This window comes from Narcine bancroftii, chromosome 12 (assembly GCF_036971445.1).
Source record: "Narcine bancroftii isolate sNarBan1 chromosome 12, sNarBan1.hap1, whole genome shotgun sequence".
Lineage (NCBI taxonomy): Eukaryota > Metazoa > Chordata > Chondrichthyes > Torpediniformes > Narcinidae > Narcine > Narcine bancroftii.
Window position 1 is genome coordinate 62,352,020 of NC_091480.1, and position 26,974 is coordinate 62,378,993.

Here is a 26,974-nt window from a genome sequence, read left to right on the forward strand (position 1 = left end):
TACAGTTCCCTCAATGGTTCATTTAAACACTGCTGAAGACGACTTTGTAAACTTTAAGAACATACTCTGGTGTGTGATTTGACTGCTTCTCTTCTTAAAGAGACCGCCTTGCTGCTCTTGCTCAGGATCCTGCTCTCCACCCCTTCAAATCAAACTCACAACTAATGCCTTTCTCATGTTTTCAGTTCTTTTTAAAAATGGCATGACTACACAGGGCCACTGCCTAGCAGGGTTATGGTTTTGCAAAAGCTGTGGAATCCAAATTGACAAGTTGATACCAATTACCTAGGGCCTGCTGCCTTTATTAATTTACTTTGCTGGTAACTGAAACGATTTGCTCTGACATTGTGGTCAGCAGTTAGTTACTCTTTTAGTTGTGGAGTTGGGGGAGGGGAAGACCCTGGAAATCCAGGATCACTTAGTCCTAGTCCTTATTAATTGCCTGCTGCTTTTTTTTATAAAAAAAGGTTTCTGATGAATGAGGCCCATATTTTTTCTCTGCTTATTGCACAGTGTGCGTGGCAATAGTTTGGACATCGCATTCTTGAATCAGGGATGTTTCCGTGACAGGGGAAAAGACGCTGGGCAGATTTTCACTTTAGGAACAGCCACACCGATCGACCACCATGCCTGGGATTTGCCCATTGATGATCTCTTGCTTGTCATTGAAGTAAAGCATATTGATGGGCGACATTTTGGTTGGCGTGCAGCAGGGTCCTGCTGAGCCACGGGCATTAGCATGGTGGACCAGGTGGGTATGTGGGTATTTCTGCATGAACATGTACTCGCATTGACCAGAGCAGTAGTTGGCTTTGTATCGTTTGGGAGCAATAATCCAGTCCCAGCCGAAGGCCTCAAAATCGACTGTCAGCGGGAAACGGCAGCAACGTGACTCTGTTGAGTGCTCATCACAGTCTAGCCCCAGGTCTCGGCGAATACGCTTGCTTGCTTCTGCCACTTTGACTTCCAGAAATGGTTGCTGTCAAAAGAGAGAAAGCTCTTTATCATTGAAGTATACATTTTCTGAAGGCCAACTCTGGTTTCCGTTCTCTGTAGGCTAATTTACAGTGCAAGAAAAAATTCTTTACTGCTCAGACATTTTAGATGCACTTTGACCAACTTCATAAACCTCATAGCCGTTTCCAAACCACTGTCAGTATTGATGTTTGATTAGCAGGTGCTCTAATAGTAGCCAGTTTAAATTAAATTAAACATACAGCACGGCAACAGGCTATTCCGGCCCACGAGCCCGTTGGGTTTTAATATTATGGAGTGTGGAGCTGTACGTCATTATCAATCAATGCAGTATGCATGCTCCAGTTATGCATGTGTGTGCCAGGCACCATTATAAAAAGAGGCATGTATGCAAGGAATTCTTTTGCCATTATTGACAAAAATAACAATTTATTGCGCCTTTCGCGATCTCACGCTTCAAAAATGCAGCAGCTACTTTGCGCGTGGCATGCTTCTGTACATTGCATTGAGGTAAATGACCATTAAAGCTGGTGAAAACTAACGCTGTCTTTTCTCTTTTGTACTCCTCAATTCCCTTTCCAAAAATGAGGGGTGAAGTCTCAAAGCAACTCTTACATTCTGAACCATCTGTGTTTGGAAGAATCATTTGTGGCTTCTTAACATCCCTTGAGAGAAAGAGAGACTGGGGGGGGTGGGGTTGGGGGGGGGTGGTGGTGAGTGAGTGGAGGTGCAGGGAGTGCGCTGCAGCTAATTTAACAGTAGAGAAACTGAATCTGCTGGATGTGCTCACACCTGTGCTACGGCAGTTGTCATATTCATCAGGCTTCAACTCTTCTGTACTGGCCAGCCATTTTCCCTTCAGGACAATGAGACAGACATTGACAGCAGTAAACTATTATACAGCTCAGTTGTGATAAGAACTTAAGGAAAAGCAGAGTAGGCCATTCAACCTATTGCCTACCTCACACACCACCCCCCCCCCTCCACACCCAGAGTTCCCTATGACAACCTATTTAACATCCAAAAATCTATTCGTCCCTGTCTTGAAAATATTTACTGACTGTCTCCACAACCCTCTTGAGTAAGAGAATCCCAAAGAGGCACCATTCTCTGCATGATGAAGTTTCTTCTCATTTCTCATCCCTGGTTCCAGAAACCCTAGGCAGGAGAAACCTCTAACCCAATGGTTCTCAGCCTTTTTTCCCCACTCACATGCCACCTTAAGTAATCCCTTACTAACCACAGAGCACCTGTGGCACACTAGCCATGAAAATTCTTGTACGTTTCGATGAGATCACCTCGTGTCCATCTGAACGCTACCAAGTAGAATGTCATAGAAACAGACCCTTTGGTTCACCAAGTCTGTGCCAACTGGCCAGAACCAGGCCAGTCTGTTTAATTCTGCTCGTACAATCCTATTGGGCAATACAGTTCAGACCCTAGAAATATTAGAAAGAGCAGGAACTGGCCCCTCAACCTACTCTGATGTTCAGTAACAAATGCTGTGGCTGATACCCACTTTTATGTTCATCCATTATGTACTCCAATCCCTTTAGTGCTCATAAATTTACAATCTCTGTACTCTGTGACAGAGCATTTACAACCTCTGGAGGACATTCCACCATGTGAGGAATTTCCTCCACAACTCTGTCATAAATAGCCAACCCTTTCTCCCAAGACTCTGCCCCGGGCTTCATGCTTCTCCCTCCAGTGGAAACAGCAACTGTGCACACCTGTCAACTCCTCCTGGCATCTGGCATGCCTAAATGAGTAAAATAATGTTGTCTTTGCTCTGTACTCTAACAGTAACTTTGTACTGTGTTCTTAATGGTGTAACATACCACTCCCAAGATCCTGCTGCAAGCTTTGGTGACTGGGTTCACTATCCACATGCCACCAGTATGGGTTGTCGAACTGGACTGCTCGCAAAACAAACTTTCTCATTGTACCTCCATACATGTGACAATAAACTTTAATGAGATCAGTGCTCACTTTAGTGAATAGAAATCAAATTTGATTGTTTCTTCGTCTGACAAACTCCTCATTCCTATCATCCATCTTCTACTCTTTGCAAACTATTCTTGAGGTATGGAGATCAAAATTCTTCACCGTACAGTAAAATCCCCAGTATCCAGCACCTATGAGGATTGCTAGATGCCAGATAAGTGAATTTTCTGGTTGCTTAAGATTGTGTGATCGGTGAAGTAACCACCAGGGGGCGCCAATTTTAAACTTTTGTATTTTTCTACATTTATTTTCCTTTGTTGCAGGTTGCTTGAATTCCGGTTATCAAGGATTTTACTGTACTTCCAAATGAGGTGTTATCAAAGCACTGACCGATCTTACCATGCCCAGATCCTTATCTGCAGCAAATTTTCTCCTCGTCTTCTTTCTAGTTTTTTCCCAATGGTCTTAAGTTCATGTCCTCTAGTTACCAACTGTCCTCCCTATGGATGCTTTTTAAACACTATTGATGATTAATGACAATATTGCATCTTCAGTCACCAATCACAAGCTCTATTTGTGCATAATTCTCTTCGAAAAAACACAGTGAAACACTGGAGGCACTCAGCCGGTCTTGCAGCGTCCACAGGAAGTAAAGATATATTACCGACATTGCTTATGCCTTGAAGGAGGGCTCAGGGCCGAAATGTCAAAGATGTATATCTTTACCTCCTGTGGACACTGCAAGTTCGGCTGAGTTCCTCCAGAATTTCGCTGTGTTTTTACTACAATCACAGAGTCTGCAGACTTTTGTGTTTCACACAATTCTCTTGAAATCAGGGATACCTATGTCTCCTTAACACGGAGGACTTAGTGTGAACCATACTTACCAGTCCTTTATCTCCACTTCCTGGCGATGTGATGGCCAGGTCATTCCCATCCATATCAAAGATGTTGATCTCAATGCCCCAGTTGGTGTGTGGTTGCTTGAACCAGTTCTGCAGTACGTGCTTAAAATCGATGCTTTGCCAGCGCCCACTGCGGGAGTCCATGTCTATTTTTAAGGATCGGATCCGCGAGTGCCTGCTCCCCTTTTCTGTCACAGGTTTCAGCCTGAGGATCTGCAGGTACACTGTGGAGGTGTGCAGTACTGGTCGCAGGTAAACCCACAAGTGAGCTCGTACCACCTTTGTAAATGTGACTTTGGGGCTAAATTTAAAAAAGCAACATTTTGGATTCCCATCCACTTGAACACATGGGTCAGCTACAAAAAGAACAAATCAAAAAACAGTATCAAAGCCAACTTGTACACATCTGATTGGATAGAAATGTAGCCATCTAGTACATTTGATTAGATAGAATCATTGGATAGAATTTTATCAACTAATGCAAGTGATTGGAAAGAATAGTAGCCAAACACACATACGATTGGATAAAATTGAAGCAACTAATACATTTGATTGGATTGAATCTATCCATCAGGTTTGCTTGATTGGATATAATCATCTCCAACTAATATGTATCTGATTGGATAAGATCTCAGGTAACTAGTAAACATGAGTGGATAGAATTTGAGGCAACTGATACTTTTGATTGTGTAGAATCATCACCAACTAAAAAATGGATAGAATTAAACCCACTATTATATACTTAAGTGGATAGAATGGTAGCCAACTAATGCGCGTGATTGCACAGAATCATTGCAAGCTATCCCATATCTAATTGGATAGAATCAAATGCACTGGTACATTAACTAATTCAATAGGATCATAGCCAACTAATATTTGATTGGATAAAATCATTGTCAGCAAATACATATATTAGAATCAAACCAATTACAGTAAATACGTGTCTGATTAGATAAAATTGTAGACTACGAGTTCATTTGTTTGTAGAGCATCACGAGCAGCTGATAAACATCTGAATGACTCAATTCAGAGCTAAACTTGTGGATGGTATAGAAACCTTTTTAAATGTAGGACTGTGAAAGAGCAAATCTCTGGAAGCAGATGCAATGCCACTGGGAGAATGAAATTCAACTGCGTGGATGCACGTGGGGATGCCAGTGTGGGTGCATATACCTTACACAGAACAAATCTGAGATTGTTTGATCTTTTTGTTCATGCATTTCAATTGTCTTATGATAAAGAACGAGATATTATGAAAACAAATGGCCTATGCGTTTGCATTAGCAGGACAAGTCAGTACAAAATGGAGCAATTATTTCATCCTTGCATAAGACCTTGGAGCAGGGGTGGCCAATCTTTTAATTTTTAATTTAGACATACTGCACAGTAACAGGCCATTTCAGCCCACAAGTCCGTACCGGGGTGTATGTTAATTGGGTGGCATGGACTCGTGAGCTGAAAAGGCCTGTTACTATGCGGTATGTCTAAATTAAAAATTAAAAGGTTGGCCACCCCTGCCTTAGAGGGACTGCATTTAGAAAACTGTCTTGTTTTACATTAATATGAGCCACAATTAAGTGTTATGAGAGAAATTGATGCAACTTAAAAGTGATAATGCCCAGAAAGTGATGACCATCATCTAAGGGTTTTGACAGAGGTAGTTGTGGAGATATTGTGGAGATATTAGATGACCTTTGTTGACCTCACCAAAGCCTTCGACACCGTGAGCAGGAAAGGGCTTTGGCAAATACTAGAGCGCATCGGATGTCCCCCAAAGTTCGTCAACATGATTATCCAACTGCACGAAAACCAACAAGGTCGGGTCAGATACAGCAATGAGCTCTCTGAACCCTTCTCCATTAACAATGGCGTGAAGCAAGGCTGTGTTCTGGCACCAACCCTCTTTTCAATCTTCTTCAGCATGATGCTGAACCAAGCCATGAAAGACCCCAACAATGAAGACGCTGTTTACATCCGGTACCGCACGGATGGCAGTCTCTTCAATCTGAGGCGCCTGCAAGCTCACACCAAGACACAAGAGAAACTTGTCCGTGAACTACTCTTTGCAGACGATGCCGCCTTAGTTGCCCATTCAGAGCCAGCTCTTCAGCGCTTGACGTCCTGCTTTGCGGAAACTGCCAAAATGTTTGGCCTGGAAGTCAGCCTGAAGAAAACTGAGGTCCTCCATCAGCCAGCTCCCCACCATGATTACCAGCCCCCCCACATCTCCATCGGGCACACAAAACTCAAAACGGTCAACCAGTTTACCTATCTCGGCTGCACCATTTCATCAGATGCAAGGATCGACAATGAGATAGACAACAGACTCGCCAAGGCAAATAGCGCCTTTGGAAGACTACACAAAAGAGTCTGGAAAAACAACCAACTGAAAAACCTCACAAAGATAAGCGTATACAGAGCCGTTGTCATACCCACACTCCTGTTCGGCTCCGAATCATGGGTCCTTTACCGGCACCACCTACGGCTCCTAGAACGCTTCCACCAGCGTTGTCTCCGCTCCATCCTCAACATCCATTGGAGCGCTTACATCCGTAACGTCGAAGTACTCGAGATGGCAGAGGTCGACAGCATCGAGTCCACGCTGCTGAAGATCCAGCTGCGCTGGATGGGTCACGTCTCTAGAATGGAGGACCATCGCCTTCCCAAGATCGTGTTATATGGCGAGCTCTCCACTGGCCACCGTGACAGAGGTGCACCAAAGAAAAGGTACAAGGACTGCCTAAAGAAATCTCTTGGTGCCTGCCACATTGACCACCGCCAGTGGGCTGATAACGCCTCAAACCGTGCATCTTGGCGCCTCACAGTTTGGCGGGCAGCAACCTCCTTTGAAGAAGACCGCAGAGCCCACCTCACTGACAAAAGGCAAAGGAGGAAAAACCCAACACCCAACCCCAACCAACCATTTTTCCCCTGCAGCCGCTGCAACCGTGTCTGCCTGTCCCGCATCGGACTTGTCGGCCACAAACGAGCCTGCAGCTGACGTGGACTTTTTACCCCCTCCATAAATCTTCGTCCGCGAAGCCAAGCCAAAGAAAAAGAGATGAACTGATGGTTATGTTCCAAAATTCTATAGATACTGGGGTGGTTCCCACAGAATGGAAGGTAGCAAATATAACCTTGCTATTTATGAATGGAGACAAGAGGAAGCCACAGACCAGTTAGATGTGGGAAAATGCAATAATCTCTTTAAGAAATTATAAAGAGGCACAGAGAATAACAATAGGATTGAGCAGGGTCAATGTCAACTTCTGAAAGGGAAGTCAGTATTACAGAGCAGGAGTCCACAGACCGAGAATGGGATGGGAATTTAACACCTTGCCCCTATGGGCGTAATGTAGCCGCTCAGCAAAACGATCACCCAATCTAGAGCAAATGACATTGTGAACACTAAATGCCGTCAACTAGGTTGGAAGTGCAGTCACTGCTTCACCTGAAAAGATTCTTTGAATCTATGCTCTCGAGCATTTAAAAGAATGAGAGGTGACAAATTTCTCCCCCACCTGCCCCAGGCAGTGAGGAATCTTTGGAATACACAACAGTATATTCAGGATAGAGAATAATAGACTTTTAGATACTAACAGAGTTGAGAGATGATGGAAGTGGTGCAGGAAAGATCAGGTGTGATCATAGGAGCAGCAAGGCTAAATGCCTCCTTCTGCTTCTATTTCTTATGTTGTCTGCTCATTGGTGGGTTATATGGGAGTGAGGGGACCTGAAATTCAAGGCTCTGTCCCCAGGATGAAACTCAACTGGTGATAACTCTCAAATTGTCCAACTCCTTGAAAATTCTGCTGGGTTGTCATTTGGCCTGATCCCCTGGGGACACACCCCTGGATCTCTGCTCTTTTATCATTGGTGAACAGCAGAGAAGTGAACAGTTTGGTTTAATCTTCTATAATTTTCCTGCAAGGACTGTCTCTAGCTAAGATACAGATTGGAAGATGCCCCATGTCATCCTTTCTTCACATATGAAACCCCACAGGGGAGCCTGGATTTTCCATACTCCACTATTTTAGAGCTGACATGAAAACAATCAGCTTGAATGCATTGATAATATTTTTGCAATAGAGTTAGAAAGTCAAGACCAAAGGCCCACTGGACTCTGATAGCCAAGACCAAAGACCCACTGAGCTCTATGAGAGCCAAGACCAAATGCCCACTGGACTCTTGTGATAGCCAAGACCAAAGGCCCACTGGGCTCTATGAGAGCCAAGACCAAAGGCCCACTGGGCTCTATGAGAGCCAAGACCAAAGGCCCACTGAGCTCTATGAGAGCCAAGACCAAAGGCCCACTGGGCTCTATGAGAGCCAAGACCAAAGGCCCACTGAGCTCTATGAGAGCCAAGACCAAAGGCCCACTGGGCTCTATGAGAGCCAAGACCAAAGGCCCACTGAGCTCTATGAGAACCAAGACCAAAGGCCCACTGGGCTCTATAATAGCCAAGACCAAAGGCCCACTGTGCTCTGATAGCCAAGACCAAAGGCCCACTGAGCTCTATGAGAGCCAAGACCAAAGGCCCACTGGGCTCTATGAGAGCCAAGACCAAAGGCCCACTGAGCTCTATGAGAGCCAAGACCAAATGCCCACTGAGCTCTATGAGAGCCAAGACCAAATGCCCACTGGACTCTTGTGATAGCCAAGACCAAAGGCCCACTGGGCTCTATGAGAGCCAAGACCAAAGGCCCACTGCGCTCTGATAGCCAAGACCAAAGGCCCACTGAGCTCTATGAGAGCCAAGACCAAAGGCCCACTGGGCTCTATGAGAGCCAAGACCAAAGGCCCACTGAGCTCTATGAGAGCCAAGACCAAAGGCCCACTGGGCTCTATGAGAGCCAAGACCAAAGGCCCACTGAGCTCTATGAGAGCCAAAACCAAAGGCCCACTGGGCTCTATGAGAGCCAAGACCAAAGGCCCACTGAGCTCTATGAGAGCCAAGACCAAAGGCCCACTGGGCTCTATGAGAGCCAAGACCAAAGGCCCACTGGGCTCTATGAGTGCCAAGACCAAAGGCCCACTGGACTCTTATGATAGCCAAGACCAAAGGCCCACTGGGCTCTATGAGAGCCAAGACCAAAGGCCCACTGGACTCTTGTGATAGCCAAGACCAAAGGCCCACTGGGCTCTATGAGAGCCAAGACCAAAGGCCCACTGGGCTCTATGAGAGCCAAGACCAAAGGCCCACTGGGCTCTATGAGAGCCAAGACCAAAGGCCCACTGAGCTCTATGAGAGCCAAGACCAAAGGCCCACTGGGCTCTATGAGAGCCAAGACCAAAGGCCCACTGGGCTCTATGAGTGCCAAGACCAAAGGCCCACTGGACTCTTATGAGAGCCAAGACCAAAGGCCCACTGGGCTCTATGAGAGCCAAGACCAAAGGCCCACTGGGCTCTATGAGAGCCAAGACCAAAGGCCCACTGGGCTCTATGAGAGCCAAGACCAAAGGCCCACTGGGCTCTATGAGAGCCAAGACCAAAGGCCCACTGGGCTCTGATAGCCAAGACCAAAGGCCCACTGGGCTCTATGAGAGCCAAGACCAAAGGCCCACTGGGCTCTATGAGAGCCAAGACCAAAGGCCCACTGGGCTCTATGAGTGCCAAGACCAAAGGCCCACTGGGCTCTATGAGAGCCAAGACCAAAGGCCCACTGGGCTCTATGAGAGCCAAGACCAAAGGCCCACTGGGCTCTATGAGAGCCAAGACCAAAGGCCCACTGAGCTCTATGAGAGCCAAGACCAAAGGCCCACTGGGCTCTATGAGAGCCAAGACCAAAGGCCCACTGAGCTCTATGAGAGCCAAAACCAAAGGCCCACTGGGCTCTATGAGAGCCAAGACCAAAGGCCCACTGAGCTCTATGAGAGCCAAGACCAAAGGCCCACTGGGCTCTATGAGAGCCAAGACCAAAGGCCCACTGGGCTCTATGAGTGCCAAGACCAAAGGCCCACTGGACTCTTATGATAGCCAAGACCAAAGGCCCACTGGGCTCTATGAGAGCCAAGACCAAAGGCCCACTGGACTCTTGTGATAGCCAAGACCAAAGGCCCACTGGGCTCTATGAGAGCCAAGACCAAAGGCCCACTGGGCTCTATGAGAGCCAAGACCAAAGGCCCACTGGGCTCTATGAGAGCCAAGACCAAAGGCCCACTGAGCTCTATGAGAGCCAAGACCAAAGGCCCACTGGGCTCTATGAGAGCCAAGACCAAAGGCCCACTGGGCTCTATGAGTGCCAAGACCAAAGGCCCACTGGACTCTTATGAGAGCCAAGACCAAAGGCCCACTGGGCTCTATGAGAGCCAAGACCAAAGGCCCACTGGGCTCTATGAGAGCCAAGACCAAAGGCCCACTGGGCTCTATGAGAGCCAAGACCAAAGGCCCACTGGGCTCTATGAGAGCCAAGACCAAAGGCCCACTGGGCTCTGATAGCCAAGACCAAAGGCCCACTGGGCTCTATGAGAGCCAAGACCAAAGGCCCACTGGGCTCTATGAGAGCCAAGACCAAAGGCCCACTGGGCTCTATGAGTGCCAAGACCAAAGGCCCACTGGGCTCTATGAGAGCCAAGACCAAAGGCCCACTGGGCTCTATGAGAGCCAAGACCAAAGGCCCACTGGGCTCTATGAGAGCCAAGACCAAAGGCCCACTGGGCTCTATGAGAGCCAAGACCAAAGGCCCACTGGACTCGATGAGAGCCAAGACCAAAAAGATCAAAGGCCCACTGGGCTCTATGAGAGCCAAGACCAAAGGCCCACTGGGCTCTATGAGAGCCAAGACCAAAGGCCCACTGGGCTCTGATAGCCAAGACCAAAGGCCCACTGGGCTCTATGAGAGCCAAGACCAAAGGCCCACTGGGCTCTATGAGAGCCAAGACCAAAGGCCCACTGGGCTCTATGAGAGCCAAGACCAAAGGCCCACTGGACTCTTATGAGAGCCAAGACCAAAGGCCCACTGGGCTCTATGAGAGCCAAGACCAAAGGCCCACTGGGCTCTATGAGAGCCAAGACCAAAGGCCCAATGGGCTCTCTGATAGCCAAGACCAACCTTCTCTCTACTTAACAAGCAATGTGATGATTTTCTCCAAATGGCTTACTTGTGGTGTGGAGATTGTATTTCAGCCCATGAGTCTGTGCTGCCCAATTTACACCCCATTAACCTACACCCCTGTTATGTTTTGAAGGGTGGGAGGAAACCAGAGCACCGGGGAAAACCCACGCAGACACCGGGAGAACGTACACACTCCTTACAGACAGCGCTGAATTCGAACCCCTGTCCAGTCCCGATCGCTGGTGCTGTAAAGGCGTTGCACTAACTGCTGCACCAATTAGTAACTTCACCACTGGATAGCTAATTACTCTGGACAACAAAGATTTTGCTTGCTGAACACATTTGGGTGTATTTTGGGCTGCTGATCACAAAAATTGCCTTAAAAATTTCCTATCATGTACTGTTTTTTTAGATGTAACATTCTTAGGATTTCCTGTCATATTTTAAATCTATGAGTATATTGCCCACAAAGCAAGCTGTTTTGGTCAGTCCATGCATGTCTGGGTATGAACTCAGTGCAGGTGCTATGTAAATGTTGTCTTAGGCATGGAAGGGATTTAAAGATATTGTTGAAAATTTTCTTGGCAACTACAGAGCACAAAATTACATCCAGCTGATTGACAACTTGCTTCAAGCATCCAAAACCACGAAGTGCAACGTGTCGTTGAAAATTCATTTTCTACATCCGCACTTGGACGTTTTCCCGGCTGATCTTGGTGCTGTCAGTGACGAACACGGTGAAAGGTTTCACCAGGACATTGCGACCATGGATAAGCGGTATCAGGGCAACTGGATCCATCAATGCCGGCCGATTATTGTTGGACACTGACATGAGAGGCATCAAATGCTGAGTACAGACGAAAATCAGTGGTATAACATTTTTAGGTCCGTTGAACTAATGTGTCAGCGTCACAGTGTAATTAAACAGGCTAAATTCAATCAAAGTTAATGTTCCTCCAACTTCCTACATGATGCAGCAAATCTGAAACTATCTTTGTGTTCAGCTTGAAGTTGTCCATCATAATCCATAATTGTTTTTTTTAGGAAGCAAAACCTATTGAAATAATTTGGTGTCCAGTGTTACATGTAAAGGATATTGTCTGTTTGATTTTCAGATCACCTTTTCCCTTTCTGCACCTTTTGTTGAGCTTTCTACATATTTATGCAAAAAATATTCCTCAGTGCATTTCCTTTTTTACACTGTTTCTTTTCCAGTTAATGAGTAATTAAAGTGCCCCACTCTGATTTCCAATTGCAATTTTCCATAAAAAGCAATCATTCATGCGATATGGGTGTTGTTAGCAATGGCAACATTTACTGTCCAGCCTTAATTACCCTCGCAGGTCAAGAGTTACACAACCTGAATTGGATAAGCACATTAGTGAGCCAGGTAGAACATAGAACATCTCAGCACAGAACAGGCCTTTCCACCCATGATGGAGTAGAGATCTCAGAAATCTGCCTCCATTTTGCTCTTCTGAGGTTCCCAAGTTGCAGCTCACTTGAGGGAGATCAGTGTGTACCTGATCATAGCTGAGCTTCCCAGGAGTCTGTTTCCTAATATGCCTTACGCCCTTCAGTTTCAGCTGCTGATTGTCATAGTGACTGGACCTGGATACAAAGTGTCTGACTAGAAATCCCAAACATTAACTTGAGCTAATCATCTAATGTCCCCGCTCAAGATATCAGTTAGTTGAATGGAACCATGTAGAGTCAGAAAATCCCACGTTGGATTCTCAATGAGCTTTAGCCAGGGTGGAGAACCTGGGTCACACTTATAGGCCTAAGATCACAAATGAGGATAAGCTGACACAGCAGGGAACTGTCAGTGCCTGCATTGCAGCACCCCAACCCTGTGTATCCAGGAGAGGAGAGGACAACACGGAACAAATTTAATAAAGATTTTAAATTTCCTTCAGGCTCTCAGAGAAGCACTTACAAGAAACCTCAGTCATTTATTACCAGAGTTAAAATACTATAGGTTAATTTACACTATTCTGCTTCAAGATGAATTAAAGGATACATCTTGGAAGCAGGAACATTCAACATTAACTGAAGATTCGAAAAATCAAATTTAATACAACACAATTTTAATACCACTGTTTAAATTTTATGATCTTGCTGTGGAGAATTGCACTTAGATTTGTATTCACCATTATGTGTTGTAGCCATAGAGCAGTTAGTCAGCTGCAATCCCAAGTCCATTTGCAGACAGGTCGTGATCCCATATCTTTGTCCCAACTTCATTTGCTTCCCAAAAGCTTTTCCCAAGGTGTTCCCAAATGAATACTTCACAATGTGGAAAGGGCAAGAACTCCTAACAACTCCAGCAGGATATCCAATGCAGGGTTTTTGAACATTGAAATCCTTCTGTTTAAGTTCACCCGAAATTAACCTTTACTATCATGAGGTAAGTACATTTCTTCACCCAGTGGATGACTTAAATGGTCCATTGGCACCGAATGAAGGTTGCACACATAGAACAGCTTTCCAAAAGAATATTGGTGGAGTTTGTAACAATCCAGGAGTGTCAGCATTACATTTTAAGAGAGCAGCCTTTTAAGATTGAAGCTGAATCTAAATTCTAAGACTGGCATGTTTGTGTTTCAGGGTAAAAACACGACACTGGAGAAACTCAGCAGGTCAAACAGTGAACTTTAGCAGAGATAAAGATACAGGCTTGAGCCCTTCATCAAGGTGTGAACAAAATGTTGGCAGGCGCCTGAATAAAATGGTAGGTGGGGGGGGGGGAAGAGGAGCACAGACCTACAGGCAGGAGGTAATAGGTGGATAAGGGAGGGAGGGAACAGCAGCAAATGGGGAGGAGGGATGGCTCTGTGAATAGAGGGAAAAGGGTGGAGGGCTGGAGGAAAGGAGACAGAGAGATGGGGAAGGGAGGGAGAACGGGGAGTGGGCTCGCAGAAACCGGAGAGGACGATGTTAATGCTGTCCGGTTGGAGAGTGGCCAAATGGAAAATTAAATGTTGAACCTCCAATTTACGGATGGTCTTGGTTTGACAGTACACAAGGCCTTGGACAGATGTGTCAGCATGGGAGTAGGGTGCAGAACTGAAGTAGTTGGCCACTGGGAGATCCTTGTCACTGATGTGGACAGAGTGAAGGTCCTCAGCAAAGTGATCTCCCAGTCTGCGTCCGGTCTTTCCGATGTTGAGAAGGTTTTCTGGACCTCTAATCCAGTGATGTGACAGCTTCTCCACTGCACCAAGCACAGTGGCCCTCATTTCCTGGTCTGCGGTAAAGGAACAGTGTTTGCTACTGTCCTTGAATTGGCCCTGTGTTGTAGAACTCCCTTTTTGGGTCAAAGATCCGAGGAAGCCAATAACAATGATGTCAAACTAGCTGAGCTCCCAATCAGATTGAAGTGGTTTGTCACAGCAATCCAGGAAGTAAGAAGCTCTGATTTTCTGACCTTTTAAACATTTCACAGGTAAGAAAAAAATCAGAACACTGAACAGTGCATTTCCTTCATGTGCTCCAATTTCCTTCCACCTCCCAAAATCATGTCAGTTGGTAGATTAATCAGCAGCTGTAAATTGTCCCTAACGTGTAGGTGAGGGATAGAGTCAGAGGGATTGAGGGGCATGTGGGGAGAATCCAATGGATCAGCATAGTATGAGTGTAAATGGGTGTTTGATGGTTGGCCAAACAGCCTGTATCTGTGCTCTATCACTGAGGCACACATGGAGTTCAAGGAAGAATATACAAGGGATTCATGAAGGGAACAGTTCCTTTGGAATGCTGAAACGGGAGGGGAAGATGTGGTGGTGGGATCTCGTTGAAGTTTCTGCAGGATGATTCATTGAATGGAAAACGGTAAGGTGAGGACCAAGTGAACTCTTCCTTGCTCTGTTCAGGAGGCACAAAATAGATATGTGGTCACGAACTCTGGTAGAAGAAGGAAGGCTTCTGAGGCAGCTGTGTGCAGTCTTAGCATCAGAATCAGGTTTATTGTCATGAGCGTGTGTCGTGAAATTTATTGCTTTGTGTAGGATAATTTACATTTCTGTAAATAGATTTTTTTTTTAAATAACTCATGCAAAAAAAAAAGAAAAAGTGAGGCCCATAGGTTAATTGTCTGATGGCGGAGGGGAAGAAGCTGCCTTTGTAACATTGGGTGTTCGTCTTCAGGCTCCTGTACTTTCTTTCTGATGGAAGCAGTGAGAAAAGGGCATGGCCTGGATGGTGAGAGTCTTTGATGATAGAGGCTGCATTCTTGAAATACTGCCTCTTAAAAGTGTCCTTAATGAAGAACTGATTCAACAGAGATGGAGGAAATGGTCGAATAAATGGTGGAGGGGGATATGATTGAGTTGGTTGTGAGAGTCTGCAAGCTTCGAATGGATATTGCAAACATTTGCATTTATTAGAACATCTTTCAATGAGATCCCACCAGCAGACCCTTTCTTCCTCTATTGGCATTTCACAGAGACCGTTCTCGCCACCATCCCCTGGTCTGCTCTTCCATCTCCACCAACCATGGCTGTCCTCACAACATTTCCCCCCACTCCCTACAAAACAACCACCCCTATCAAGTAACATTTTTTTCAACATGACAATATCTTGGAAATATTTAGTGATAATCGAGTTTGATTTGCTCTCTTAAGCACTGCTCTGCTCTCATATGCAAGATAGAGCGGGAGGTTTGAGCTAGTGGAGCTGTTCTAGTGAACTGGTGCGGACTCGAAAGGCCAACATGGCCTGTTTCCGCTCCGTAAATGGTTATATGGTTATAAGTGCAGTAGTGACTCCCTTCCAATCGACTATACTGCATTCAGAGTTCACAATGTGGCATCCTCTACACTGGAGAAACCAAAGAAGATTGGTTAATAACTTTGTGGAGACCCTGCAATTAGTTCATGGGGTGACCCTGAGCTTCATGTTGACTGCCACCGTAATCGTTGTCCCACTCTGTCCATGGCCTCTTTCACTATTCCCATGAGCTTGAAAAACAGCACCTCATCTTCTTCCTGGACACACTGCAGCCTTCTGGACTCTTGATGAATTGAACAACTTCTGGTCATTTGCTTTCTCTGCTTGCCTGCACTGTTGTCGGCAATCAATTTGTAATATTGGCTCAGTCTTTTTCAGCACCATTGACATTTCCTCTGTTTGTGTTCTCACTCTCAAAGGTTCAAGGTTCCTTTAACTCCAACTGCACTCATTAGCTTTTATGTTGGCTCTGCAAAGGTCCCCTTTCAACTGGATAATTTTATTGACCTGCAACCTGCACATCCACCACAAATGGGAAGTATTTAACTGAAGAATAGACCTCACCCCATAACTTTAAAACAAAGATTGTGGGCCTGCAGATATTGAAGGAAATGGTAGGTTAATTTTATGAATATTTGTTTAATGTTTTTAATTATTTATGAGTGATTTTAGGTGTTTTCATTATTTTATTTCTACTTTAAAAATCGAATTTCTTCCCAACAAATTAATTCTCTTGCTCTTATTTACATTCACATTGTGAATTAGCCACAAGTGAGGTGCCGGAGGATTGGAGGGTAGTTCGTATTGTTCCGTTGTTTAAAAAAAGACTCCAAAATTAACCCAGGAAATTATACGCCCGTGAGCCAGACATCTGTCATAGGTAAGTTACTGGAAGGTGTTCCAAGAGGTAGGATAGTATTTGGATAGTCAGAGACTATGTGTGTGGTAGGTCATGTTTAACAAATCTTTTTTTAGGAAGTTACCAGGAAAGTTGATGAAGGAAAAGTTGTGGATGTTGTCTACCATGGACTTTAGTAAGGCCTTTTACAAGGTCCCCCATGGGAGGTTAGTCAGGAAGGTTCAGACACTCGGTATTCATGGTGAAGTACGTAGTGAACTGGATTTGACAATGGCTGCACGGGAGAAGCCAGAGAGTAGTAGTGGTGGATGATTGCTTCTTAGACTGGAGGCCTGTGACCAGTGGTGTGTCTCAGGGATCGGTACTGGGTCCATTGTTGTTTGTCATCTATATCAATGATCTGGATGATAATATTGAAAATTGGATCAGCGAGTTCACAGGTGACACTAAGATTGGAGGTGTTGTAGACCAGCTGGAAAAGTGGACTGTAAATTGGCGAATGGAATTTAATGCAGACAAGTGTGAGTTGTTGCATTTTGGAAGGACAAACCAAGAAAGGACATACACAGTGAATGGTCGGGCACTGAGGAGTGCGGTAGAACGGAGGGATCTGAGAATACAGATACACAATTCCCTGAAAGTGGCATCACAGGTGGATAGGGTTGTAAACAGAGCTTTTGACATATTTGCCTTCATAAATCAAAGTATTATATAAAGTATAGGAGTTGGGATATTATGGTAAAGTTGCACAAGACATTGATGAGGCCAAATTTGGAGTATTGTGTGTGCAGTTTTAGTCACCTAACTACAGGAAAGATATCAATAAGATAGAAAGAGTGCAGAGATTTACTAGAATGCTGCCTGGACTTCAGGAACAGAGTTACAGGGAAAGGTTAAACAGGTTCGGACTTTATTTCCTGGAGCGTAGAAGAATGAGGGAAGATTTCATAGAGCTATTTAAAATTATGATGGGTATAGATAAGAGTAAATGTAGGTGGGCTTTTTCCACTGAGGGGAGGTGAAATACAAACCAGAGGACATGGGTTAAGAGTGAAAGGGGAAAAGTTTAAGGGGCACTTCTTCACACAGAGAAGGGTGGGAGTGTGGAACGAGCTGCTAGCTGACGTGGTGAATGTGGACTCGATTTTAAGATTTAAGAAGAATTTGGACAGGAACATGGATGGGAGGGGGAATGGAGGGCTATGGGCTGGGTGAAGGTCAGTGGGACAAGGCAAAAAATGGTTCAGAAACTAGAAGGGCCTGTTTTCTGTGCTGTAATGTTCTATGGTTCTAAACAGTTTATTTTGAAATCATCAGTCCAACTCAGAGATCTAGCTAGAAATGACGGTTTGTTGTAGTGCATGAACTAAAGCGTAGAAATATATGAAATAATCATTGAGTCTAATATAAGAATTTCTGGTGTTAGATGAGCATGCAAGACTGTCATCTAAAAATTGCTGGTGAGTATATTATTGCATGAAAAAATGCTTAGAAATGACACAGCTTGAAAATGATTGACACAATCTTTGCAATTTGAACATGATCTGTAGCTTAAAATGGTAGACTATAGCACACATACTCACGCAGGTTACACACACAAACAGCTAAGACAACTATTTGCAACTTGCAGCAAACTTTAGTTTGAAGTAACGAATTGGGATTTATATGATGGAAAGGTCTTTGCGACTTCAATATGCAGAGTACATCTTAAAATTATGGATTGCAACAGACATAATAAATGGTTTAGAAATTGCTGATGGGTAGATTACACTGTAAAAGCTGATTGTTTGCAGATGTCTGATGGTTAATATGATAATTTGCAACTTTCACATTTGGCCTATGGCTTAAAATAGATATTTGTGATTTATATCAAGTCAGCCACCATGAAAACAGGCCCTTCAGTCCAACCTACCCACACTGAGCAAAATATCCCACCACACTGATCCCGCCTGCCTGCGTTTGGCCCATATCCCTCTATACCCATCCTATTTCAGATTTGTCAGAACAGACCTCCCAGTTACTAAACCATGCTGACTATCCCCAATTGACACTTGTCCATCTAAGTACATGTATATCTTCTCCCTCAGATTAGTTTACCATCAATAGATGTTAGGCTCACTGGTCTGTAGTTCCAAGGCTTTTCCTTGCAGCCTTCCTTGCCACCCTCCAGTCTTCTAGCACCTCACCTGTACTTCATGGCAACTCAAAAATCTCAGCCAAGGCACCTACAATTTCCTCTTTAACTTCCTGTTGTGTCCTTAGGTACATCTGACCAGACCCAGGAGATTTGTCTACTTTTATACAGAAAAAGCATAGAACATTGCAGCGCAGTACAGCCTTTCAGTCCTTGATGTTGTGCCGATCTACATGTTCTTACCAAAAAAACTAAACCCTTCCTATCTCGTAACCCTCTATTTTCCTTTCATCCATGTGCCTGTCTAAGAGTCTGTTAAATGCCCTAATATTCCACCCTTCACTACCATCGCTGGCAAGGTATTCCAGGCACCCACAACTCTCTGTGTGTAAAAAAAAACTTACCCTTGATGTCTCTCCTAAACTTCCCTCCCTTCACTTTGGATATATGTCCACTGGTGTTTGCTCCTCCCGCCCTGAGATAAAGACGCTAACTGGCTACCTTATCTATGCCTCTCATAACCTTGTGGACCTCTATCAAGTCTCCTCTCATCCTTCTCTCCAAAGAGAAAAGTCCCAGCTTTGCTAACCTTGCCTCATAAGACTTATTTTCCAATCCAGGCAACATCCTGGTAAATCTCCTCTGCACCCTTTCCATAGCTTCCACATTCTTCCTGTAATGAGGTGACCAGAACTGAATGCAATACTCTAAGTGTCGTCTCACCAGAGATTTGTAGAGTTGCCACATGACCTCTCGACTCTTGAATTCAATCTCTCGACAAATGAATCCCAGCATCCCATAGGCCTTCCTAACTATCCTTTCAACCTGCGCGGCAACTTTGAGAGATATATGGATTTGCACCCCAAGGTCCCTCTGTTCCTCCACACTGTTAATCATCCAACCATTAACCCTGTACTCAGCCTCTGGTTTGTCCTTCCAAAATGCATCATCTCACACTTATCCGGATTGAACTCCATCTGCCACTTTTCTGCCCAACTCCACATCCTGTCTGTATCCTTTTGTAACCCATGACAACCTTCAACTCCACCCACAACCAACCTTTGATTCATCTGCAAACTTACTGACCCATCCTTTCGCCTCTTCATTCAGGTCATTTATAAAAATCACAAAGAGACGGGTCCCAGAACAGATCTATGTGGAACTCCACCAGTCACTATCTCAGGACCTTTACCACCTCTTCAAATGTAATACTAACTGTTCTTAAGTCACTACATTTGACTGCGCCAAGTTTCCTAGTCCTCATGTCTTTCATAGTAAACACAGAGAAGAAGCACTCACTGAGGACCTTGGCCACCTCCTGTGGCTCCACACAGAATTGATCACACTGATTCCTGAGAGGTTCCATTTTTTTTCTATGATTACCCCTTTTCCCTTTAATTACTTATAAAATTTCTTAGGATTATCCTCAATGTTATCTGCCAGAACTATCTCCCATCCCCTTTTGGCCTCCTGATTTTCTTTTTGGCTTGCTCCTCTGTCCCCAAATTCCTCCAAGTATACACTTGATCCCAGCTGCTTACATCTGCCCTGTGCCCCCTCTTGCTCTTAACCAGATACTGAATTTCCCTCATCATCTAAGCATGTCTGACCCATCACTCTAACAGGTACATGCATGTCCTGGACTATTGTCAACACACTTTTAAAAATATCCCATTTTCCTCACATTCTTCTTCCTTCAAACAGCCTGCTCCGATTATCTTGTATCTTCAAAGTTGTTCTGGCCCCAATTCCGAATTTTTAACTCGTGGTTCTGCCCTGTCTCTCTGCAATGAAACAAAGGTCAGTGGACCCTAAAGGCTCATCCGCAAACACGCCATCCATTTTCCCCTCCAAATTTCCCAAGACTGGATCAAGCGTTGCCTTTTCCAACGTTGAATTATCAGCATATTGCTGGAGAAAAATGTCCTGAACACATTTGACAAATTTCACCCCACCTAAGCCTTTCACACTCTGACTTTCCCAGTCAATATTTGGAAAGTAATAATCCTCAACTAGGACAACCTTACAGCTGGCAGCAATCTCCTGGCGTATTTGCTCCTCTAACTCCCGTTGACTATTTGGGGACCTGTGATACACACCCAACAAAGTGACCATGCCTTTCCTGTTCCTCAATTCCACCCATATAGCCTCACTAGGTCTCTGCAATATCACCTCTGACCAATACCATGATTCCTTCCTTGACCTATAAATGCAACACTCCCTCCTCTTTTACCCCCACTTCTGAAATACCTGAACCTTGGAATGTTGAGCTGCCAGTCCTGCCCCTCTCTTAACCCAGTTTCTGTACCATCTACCACATCCTAGTCACACATGTTTATCCGTGCCCTAAGTTTACCTTCCTCATCTGACGAGCCTCTTGCATTAAAATAGGTGCAATTGAAAGCAATAGTCCTTCCTCATTCCCTGTCCACTAAAATATCTCTCAACACCCTCTATATCAACCTATAACCTTTTACTTTCTGGGTCCTGCATCGAATTCCACCCCCCACTGCTAATCTGTCTAGTTTAAACCCACCCATGTAGCACTAGCAAACTGGCCTCCCAGGATGATGGTCCCTCTCTGGTTCAAGGGCAACCTATACCTCTTGAACAGGTCGCCTCACCCCATAAGAGATCCCAATGATCCAAAAACTTGAATATCTGTGCCCTGCACCAGCTCCTCAGCCACAAGTTCATCTGGCCTATCTTCTGAACTCGCTAGCACATTGCACCAGGAGTAATCCAGAGATGACTACCATTGATACTTTGGAATGGAAATATTTTGTGGACTAACAAGAAATTACTGCTTCCGGTAAAAGGGGAAATTGTTGCTCTGAATATTTTATTGGCTAGAGATGGAAATGTCAAATCTTTGAACACGAGAAACATTAATTATATTTTTTAGACAATAGTCCAGAAAATACTTTAAGGCAGAATGGAAGCTGCTGCTTCAGATATTTTACAGACATTACAGGGAAATGGGTACTTTTGATTTTCATTTTTTTGGAGAAAAACCAGAAGATTGCAATATCTGATAGTTTATGGACTAAAGATTCAAACTTGCTGTATCTTCTACATTTTTGATTAAAGATTGTAAACTCTAATAGGTTATGGTGTAAGGACTGAAATTTGCTGTATTTTGTTGATTTAATAACTGATGACTATAAGTTAGAATTTGTTGTATCAGATAGTTTAAGTAGTAATCTTTGGGCATTAGTTCTCATAATTAATGGATCAACAAGGAAAGATGAGGAATGTTTAAGACTGGAGATTGGAAATTATTCTGTTATTTTATTGTCTAAAGCAGTGGTTCTCAACCGTTTTCTTTCCACTCACATCCCATTTTAAGTCATCCCTAGGCCATTGGTGCACTGTGAGTAGTAAGGGATTGGTTACGGTGGGATATGGGGGGAAGGGAAGGACCCAATTGTTACTGAAATCTTTTGCTTGAGAGAAATGGTCATTGGCCCATTTCCTTTGGAGTTCTGAAACTGTGCACATAACGAGTCCATGAGGGATGATTAAAACAGTGGGTATCAAACGTTGGTTTCCACCCACATCCCACCTTAAGCCATCCCTTACTACTCACAGAGCACTAATGGCACAGGGAATACTTAAAGTGGGATGTGAGTGGAAAGAAAAAGGTTGAGAATTACTGGTCTAAAGATTGCAAATTAGTGCTTTTAAAACTTGAGATTGGAAATTACTGCCACTGAGATTGTATGGGATATGGTGTGAAGTTTATTTAATGGTTAATAAGTAGGAAATTACCATTTCAGATATTTTCTGAAATATTACGGGGAAGTTGCTACTTCTGATCAGAAATGTCTGCTTCTGGAGAGAACAGTTGATGTTTTATGGGCTAACTTACAAGTTCCTGCCGTTCATATTTTATGGATCTTTGACTGTAAATAATTCCTAGATAATTGGCAGCAGTTTTGAGGGCCTGGTATTTTGTGCTTTACAGAGTGAAAATTGCCTCTACCCATGTTTTATCGACCACAGAATCGAAATGAATGCTTCAAGCATTTCATGGACAATGGGCTGGAATTTACTGCATCTTGCATTTCATGGACAAAGGATGTTTCTTGTGCTCTGCAGACAATGGATTTACTAACTACTGTCTATGATATTTTACTGCTTTTGATACTTTGAGAAATTATTGCCTCTAATATAATACAAAATACAGGCTGCCAATAACTTTCTTTGATCTGTTATGCACCAAAGAGTGGACATTATTGGTTCTGATTTTTGACAAATTATAGGCTGGAAATCACTGTTTCTGTTCCAGCTCCATCAATTTCTTTATAGACTAACAGACAAGAAATCACAGCTTTTGTTGCATCCTATTCTGCAGAATGACAATTAATGCTGATAATAGTGGATTGTAGTCTGGAAATATGACATATTTAATAAATTAGAGCTGAAAATTATGGCAGCTGATATTTTCTATTCTAGAGACTGAAAATTAATACATTTAATGTACCACAAACAGAAAGGTACCACACCAATATGTTATTTTTAAATTTAATTAATTTTTTTAAATTAAAAAAATTTGAAATACAGCACAGTAACAGGCCATTTCAGCTCACAAGTCCGTGCCGCCCAATTTACACCCCATTAACTACAACCCCTGGTATGTTTTGAACAGTGGGATGAAACCGGGATCCCCGGAGAAAACCCATGCAGACATGGGGAGAACATACAAACTCCTTACGGAGAGTACAGGATTCGAACCCCGGTTTAGTCCTGATTGCTGGCACTGTAAAGGCATTGCACTAACTGCTACGCTCATGAAATCTATATTGTAAGTTACTTATCCTATTTTAGAACATTACAGTACAGGCCCTTCGACCCACAATGTGGTGCTGACCTATATAAACCTAATAAACAATCCAACCCTTCCCTATCACACACCCATAACCCTCTTGCATCCACATGCCTGTCTGAGAGTTTTTTAAATGTTCCTATTGTACCAGCCCACACCACCACCCTGGCAATGCATTCCAAGCACTACACTGTAAAACAAAACTTACCCCTGATGTCTCCCCTAAACTTTCCTCCCTTTACTTTATGCAAATGTTCTATGGGGAAAAGGTGCTGGCTGTCCACCCAATCTATGCTTCTCATAATCTTGAGACCTCTCATCCTTCTTCATTCCAAAGAGAAAACCCCAAGCTCTCTTAACCTTGCCTCATAAGACATATTCTCCAATCTCGGCAACATTCTGGTAAATCTCCTCTGCATCCTTTCCGAAGCTTCCATATCCTTCCTGTAATGAGGCAACCAGAACTGAACGCAATATTCCCAGTGCGGACTAATCAGAGTTTTATAGAGCTGCAACATTACCTCTCGACTCTTGAACTTAATCCCCCAACTAATGAAAGCCAGCATACCATATGCCTTCTTATCTACCCTATCAACCCACATGGCATCCTTGAGCGATCTATGGATTTGAACCCCAAGGCCCCTCTACCACACTATTAAAAATCCTGCCATTAACTATGTCCTCTGCCTTCAAGTTTGACTTCTCAAAATGCATCACCACACTTATCTGGATTGAACTCCATCTCCCACTTTTTCGCCTGTTGTAATCTACAACAACCATTCACAGCACCTCCAACCTTCATTTGATCTGCAAACTTACTCATCCTTCTTCTTCGTCTAGGTCATTTATAAAAATCACAGAGCAGGGGTCCCAGAACAGATCCCTGCAGAACTCCACTAGTCACCGACCTCCAGGCAGAATATGCTCCATCTACTAACTACCTTCTGCTTTCTGCAAAAAAGCCAATTCAGAATCCACACAGCCAAGGTTCCATGGATCCCATGCCTTGTGTTTCTGAACTCGTCTCTCATGGGGGACCTTGTCCTTACCTAAATCCATAGACATTACATCTAGCATCCTACCTTGATTAATTTCTTTTGTTACTTCCTCAAAAAACTTAATTAGGTTCCTGAAGCACGACCTACCCTTCACAAAGCCACGCTGACTATCCCTGAGAAGACTATGTTTCTCTAAATGCTCGCAAATCCTGTCCCCAAGAATCCTCTCCCACAGTTTGCCCACCACTGATGTAAGACTCACTGGTCTATAATTCCCAGGATTCTCCCTATTACCTTTCTTAAACAAGGGGACCACATGTGCCATTCTCCAATCCTCTGGTACCTCCCTTTGGCCAGGGAGGATGCAAAGATCATTGCCAAAGCCCCAGCAATCTCTTCCCTCACTTCCTGTAGTAACCTGGGATATATCTTGCCTGGAGTAAACTCACTGAAATGCTGGAGGAACTTAGACTCTATACCTTGACTGGTCCCAGGGACCCATAGACTATAATCAAGAAATTAATGTTTTTTTAAAACAACAAAAATACCCATTGTTGCTGAAAATCTGATTACTGAAATTGTAGACTGACCATTACTGCCACTGATGGACTATAGACTGGTAATTTCTGATGCTGATTTTAACATATGATCTAGAAATTATAGTTTGAGCTACTTTCATGAACAAAGGACAGGAAATTAGTGCCTTCGTCTGCCAGTGTATTGAGTATAGAAGTTGAGAGGTCATGTTGCAGTTTTATAAGACATTGGTGAGGCCCCATTTGGAGTATTATGTTCAGTTCTGGTCACTGTGCTGCAGAAAAAATGTTGTCCGGCTGGAGAGGGTGCAGAGAAGATTGACGAGGATGTTGCCAGTATTCGGGGGCCGGAACTATTCAGAGGTTGAGCAGGCTAGGGCCTTATTTTATTCCTTGGAATGCAGGAGAATGAGGGGTGATTTCACACAGGTGTACAAAATCATGAGAGGAATAGATTGGGTCTTTTTGCTTGGAGAAGGGGAATTGGTAACCAGAGGATGTAGGTTTAAGGTGAGGCAGGAGAGATATTACAGGACCCTGAGGGGTAACCTTTTAAATATAGAGAGTAGTGGGTGTATGGAACAGGGTGCCAGAGGAGGTGGTTGAGGCAGGTCCTATTGAAACATTTGGACAAACACATGAATAGGATGGGTTTCGAGGGATATGGGCCAAACAGGCAGTGGGATGAGCATGGGTGGGACATTTTGGTTGGTGTGGGCAAGTTGGGCCAAAGGGCCTGTTTCCACGCGGGGTGACTCTAACCAAGCAGCAAATTGCCGTTACTAATATCTCAGAGACTATAAACTGGAAATTACTGCTTCTGATATTTAGTGGACTGTGGATGGGAAATTACTGCTTCTGATGTACTTGCAGTTACTATTTTAATTCTATGGAAATGGGAAACTGATGTTTCTGATATTATGGCTGTTAGCAGCAAATTACTCTTGATATTTTGTAGATTATAATATTGAAGTCAGATGTTATGATCTACAGTGGAGAATTAAGGACTTGTTTTTTGATTTGTGAAATAACCTTAGGATCAATTTGATTATTTTAAATGTTGCAACTTTTATCTATGTTGTATGTTATTCATTTAAAGTTGCAATAACAACTACATAAGTTTAAATTATGCTATCATTAAGACATTGCCCTCTGTCAGCTTTAGTTATTATCAGCAGGTTTCCCTTCTCTCCCAGCAACTCTGGATAGAACTTCCCTCAAGACACCATTTGATACTAAAATTGCTCCATCAGTGAGGACCCCAGTTTGAATCAACCAGGGAATGGATGCCACCTGGAGCAAAACAGTGGTTCTCACCTTTTTCTTTCCACTTACATACCACCTTAATCCCTTACTAACCGCAGAGCACCTATGACATCCTATGCCACAGGTGGGATCCCTAATGTAAGGGATTAAGGTGGTATGTAAGTGGAAAGAAAAAGGTTGAGGAACCACTGTAACTTTTGATATAATGGCAGAGGCATTTAGAGTGCAATTCATTGCATAATGTTTAAACGACCCCACCCCCTCCGCCAGTGTGACCTTGCCCTTTAGAGTCACCAACATGATTTTTGCCCAGAGTTTGAAGATGGGACACGGGGTACTCACGTTCGGCGGCCATGGTAATGACAGTTTCTGTCGTGGCGTGATACTCGTCATCTTCAAGAGTAGACTCCTTGGCCGAGCAGTCATCTCCCTGGATGTCATAGCGATCTAACAGTTGTTGCAGCGGGGGAGCTTTAGGCAGGAGCTGATTGACAATATCTCGACTAATGTTGGGGGCTTGCTTCAGACGCAGCTTGCTCAGGATCTGGGATTTAATGGATTCCAACCTCAGTGCTTTGCTATGCTCCCTCCATAAACAAGCGGAGCATTCTTTTCTCCCAGGTTCCGCAGGGACTGAGACGCTCTCTTCTGCCCCTAAATCCTTCTCCAAGGCTGGCTCGATGCTGCCTGTCAATCCCAGAGAGATCAGGAGGCAAAGCAAAACGTGTGGTCTGTGCAT

At 44.1% G+C, this 26,974-nt stretch overlaps 1 protein-coding gene across 1 annotated transcript; it reads right to left on the bottom strand.

Annotated features, from left to right (window-relative positions):
• Window positions 1-367: 367 nt before the first annotated feature.
• LOC138746647 (growth/differentiation factor 11-like) lies at window positions 368-26,974 on the bottom strand. The gene is made up of 3 exons (XM_069904936.1): window positions 26,578-26,974; window positions 3,810-4,183; window positions 368-979 (listed from the first exon to the last, which is right to left on the bottom strand). The coding sequence occupies exons 1-3, from the start codon at window positions 26,972-26,974 to the stop codon at window positions 599-601; spliced, it is 1,152 nt and encodes a 383-aa protein (XP_069761037.1). The 3' UTR covers window positions 368-598.

What these genes read in the sequence shown, in the direction of transcription:
- LOC138746647 (XM_069904936.1), bottom strand. Translation starts at nt 26,974, where the DNA reads ATGCACAGACCACACGTTTTGCTTTGCCTCCTGATCTCTCTGGGATTG. An exon ending in CATTACCATGGCCGCCGAAC is followed by an intron (nt 4,184 to 26,577) that starts GTGAGTACCCCG and finishes TTCTTTTTGTAG; the next exon opens with CTGACCCATGTGTTCAAGTG. An exon ending in GAAGTGGAGATAAAGGACTG is followed by an intron (nt 980 to 3,809) that starts GTAAGTATGGTT and finishes CTCTTTTGACAG; the next exon opens with CAACCATTTCTGGAAGTCAA.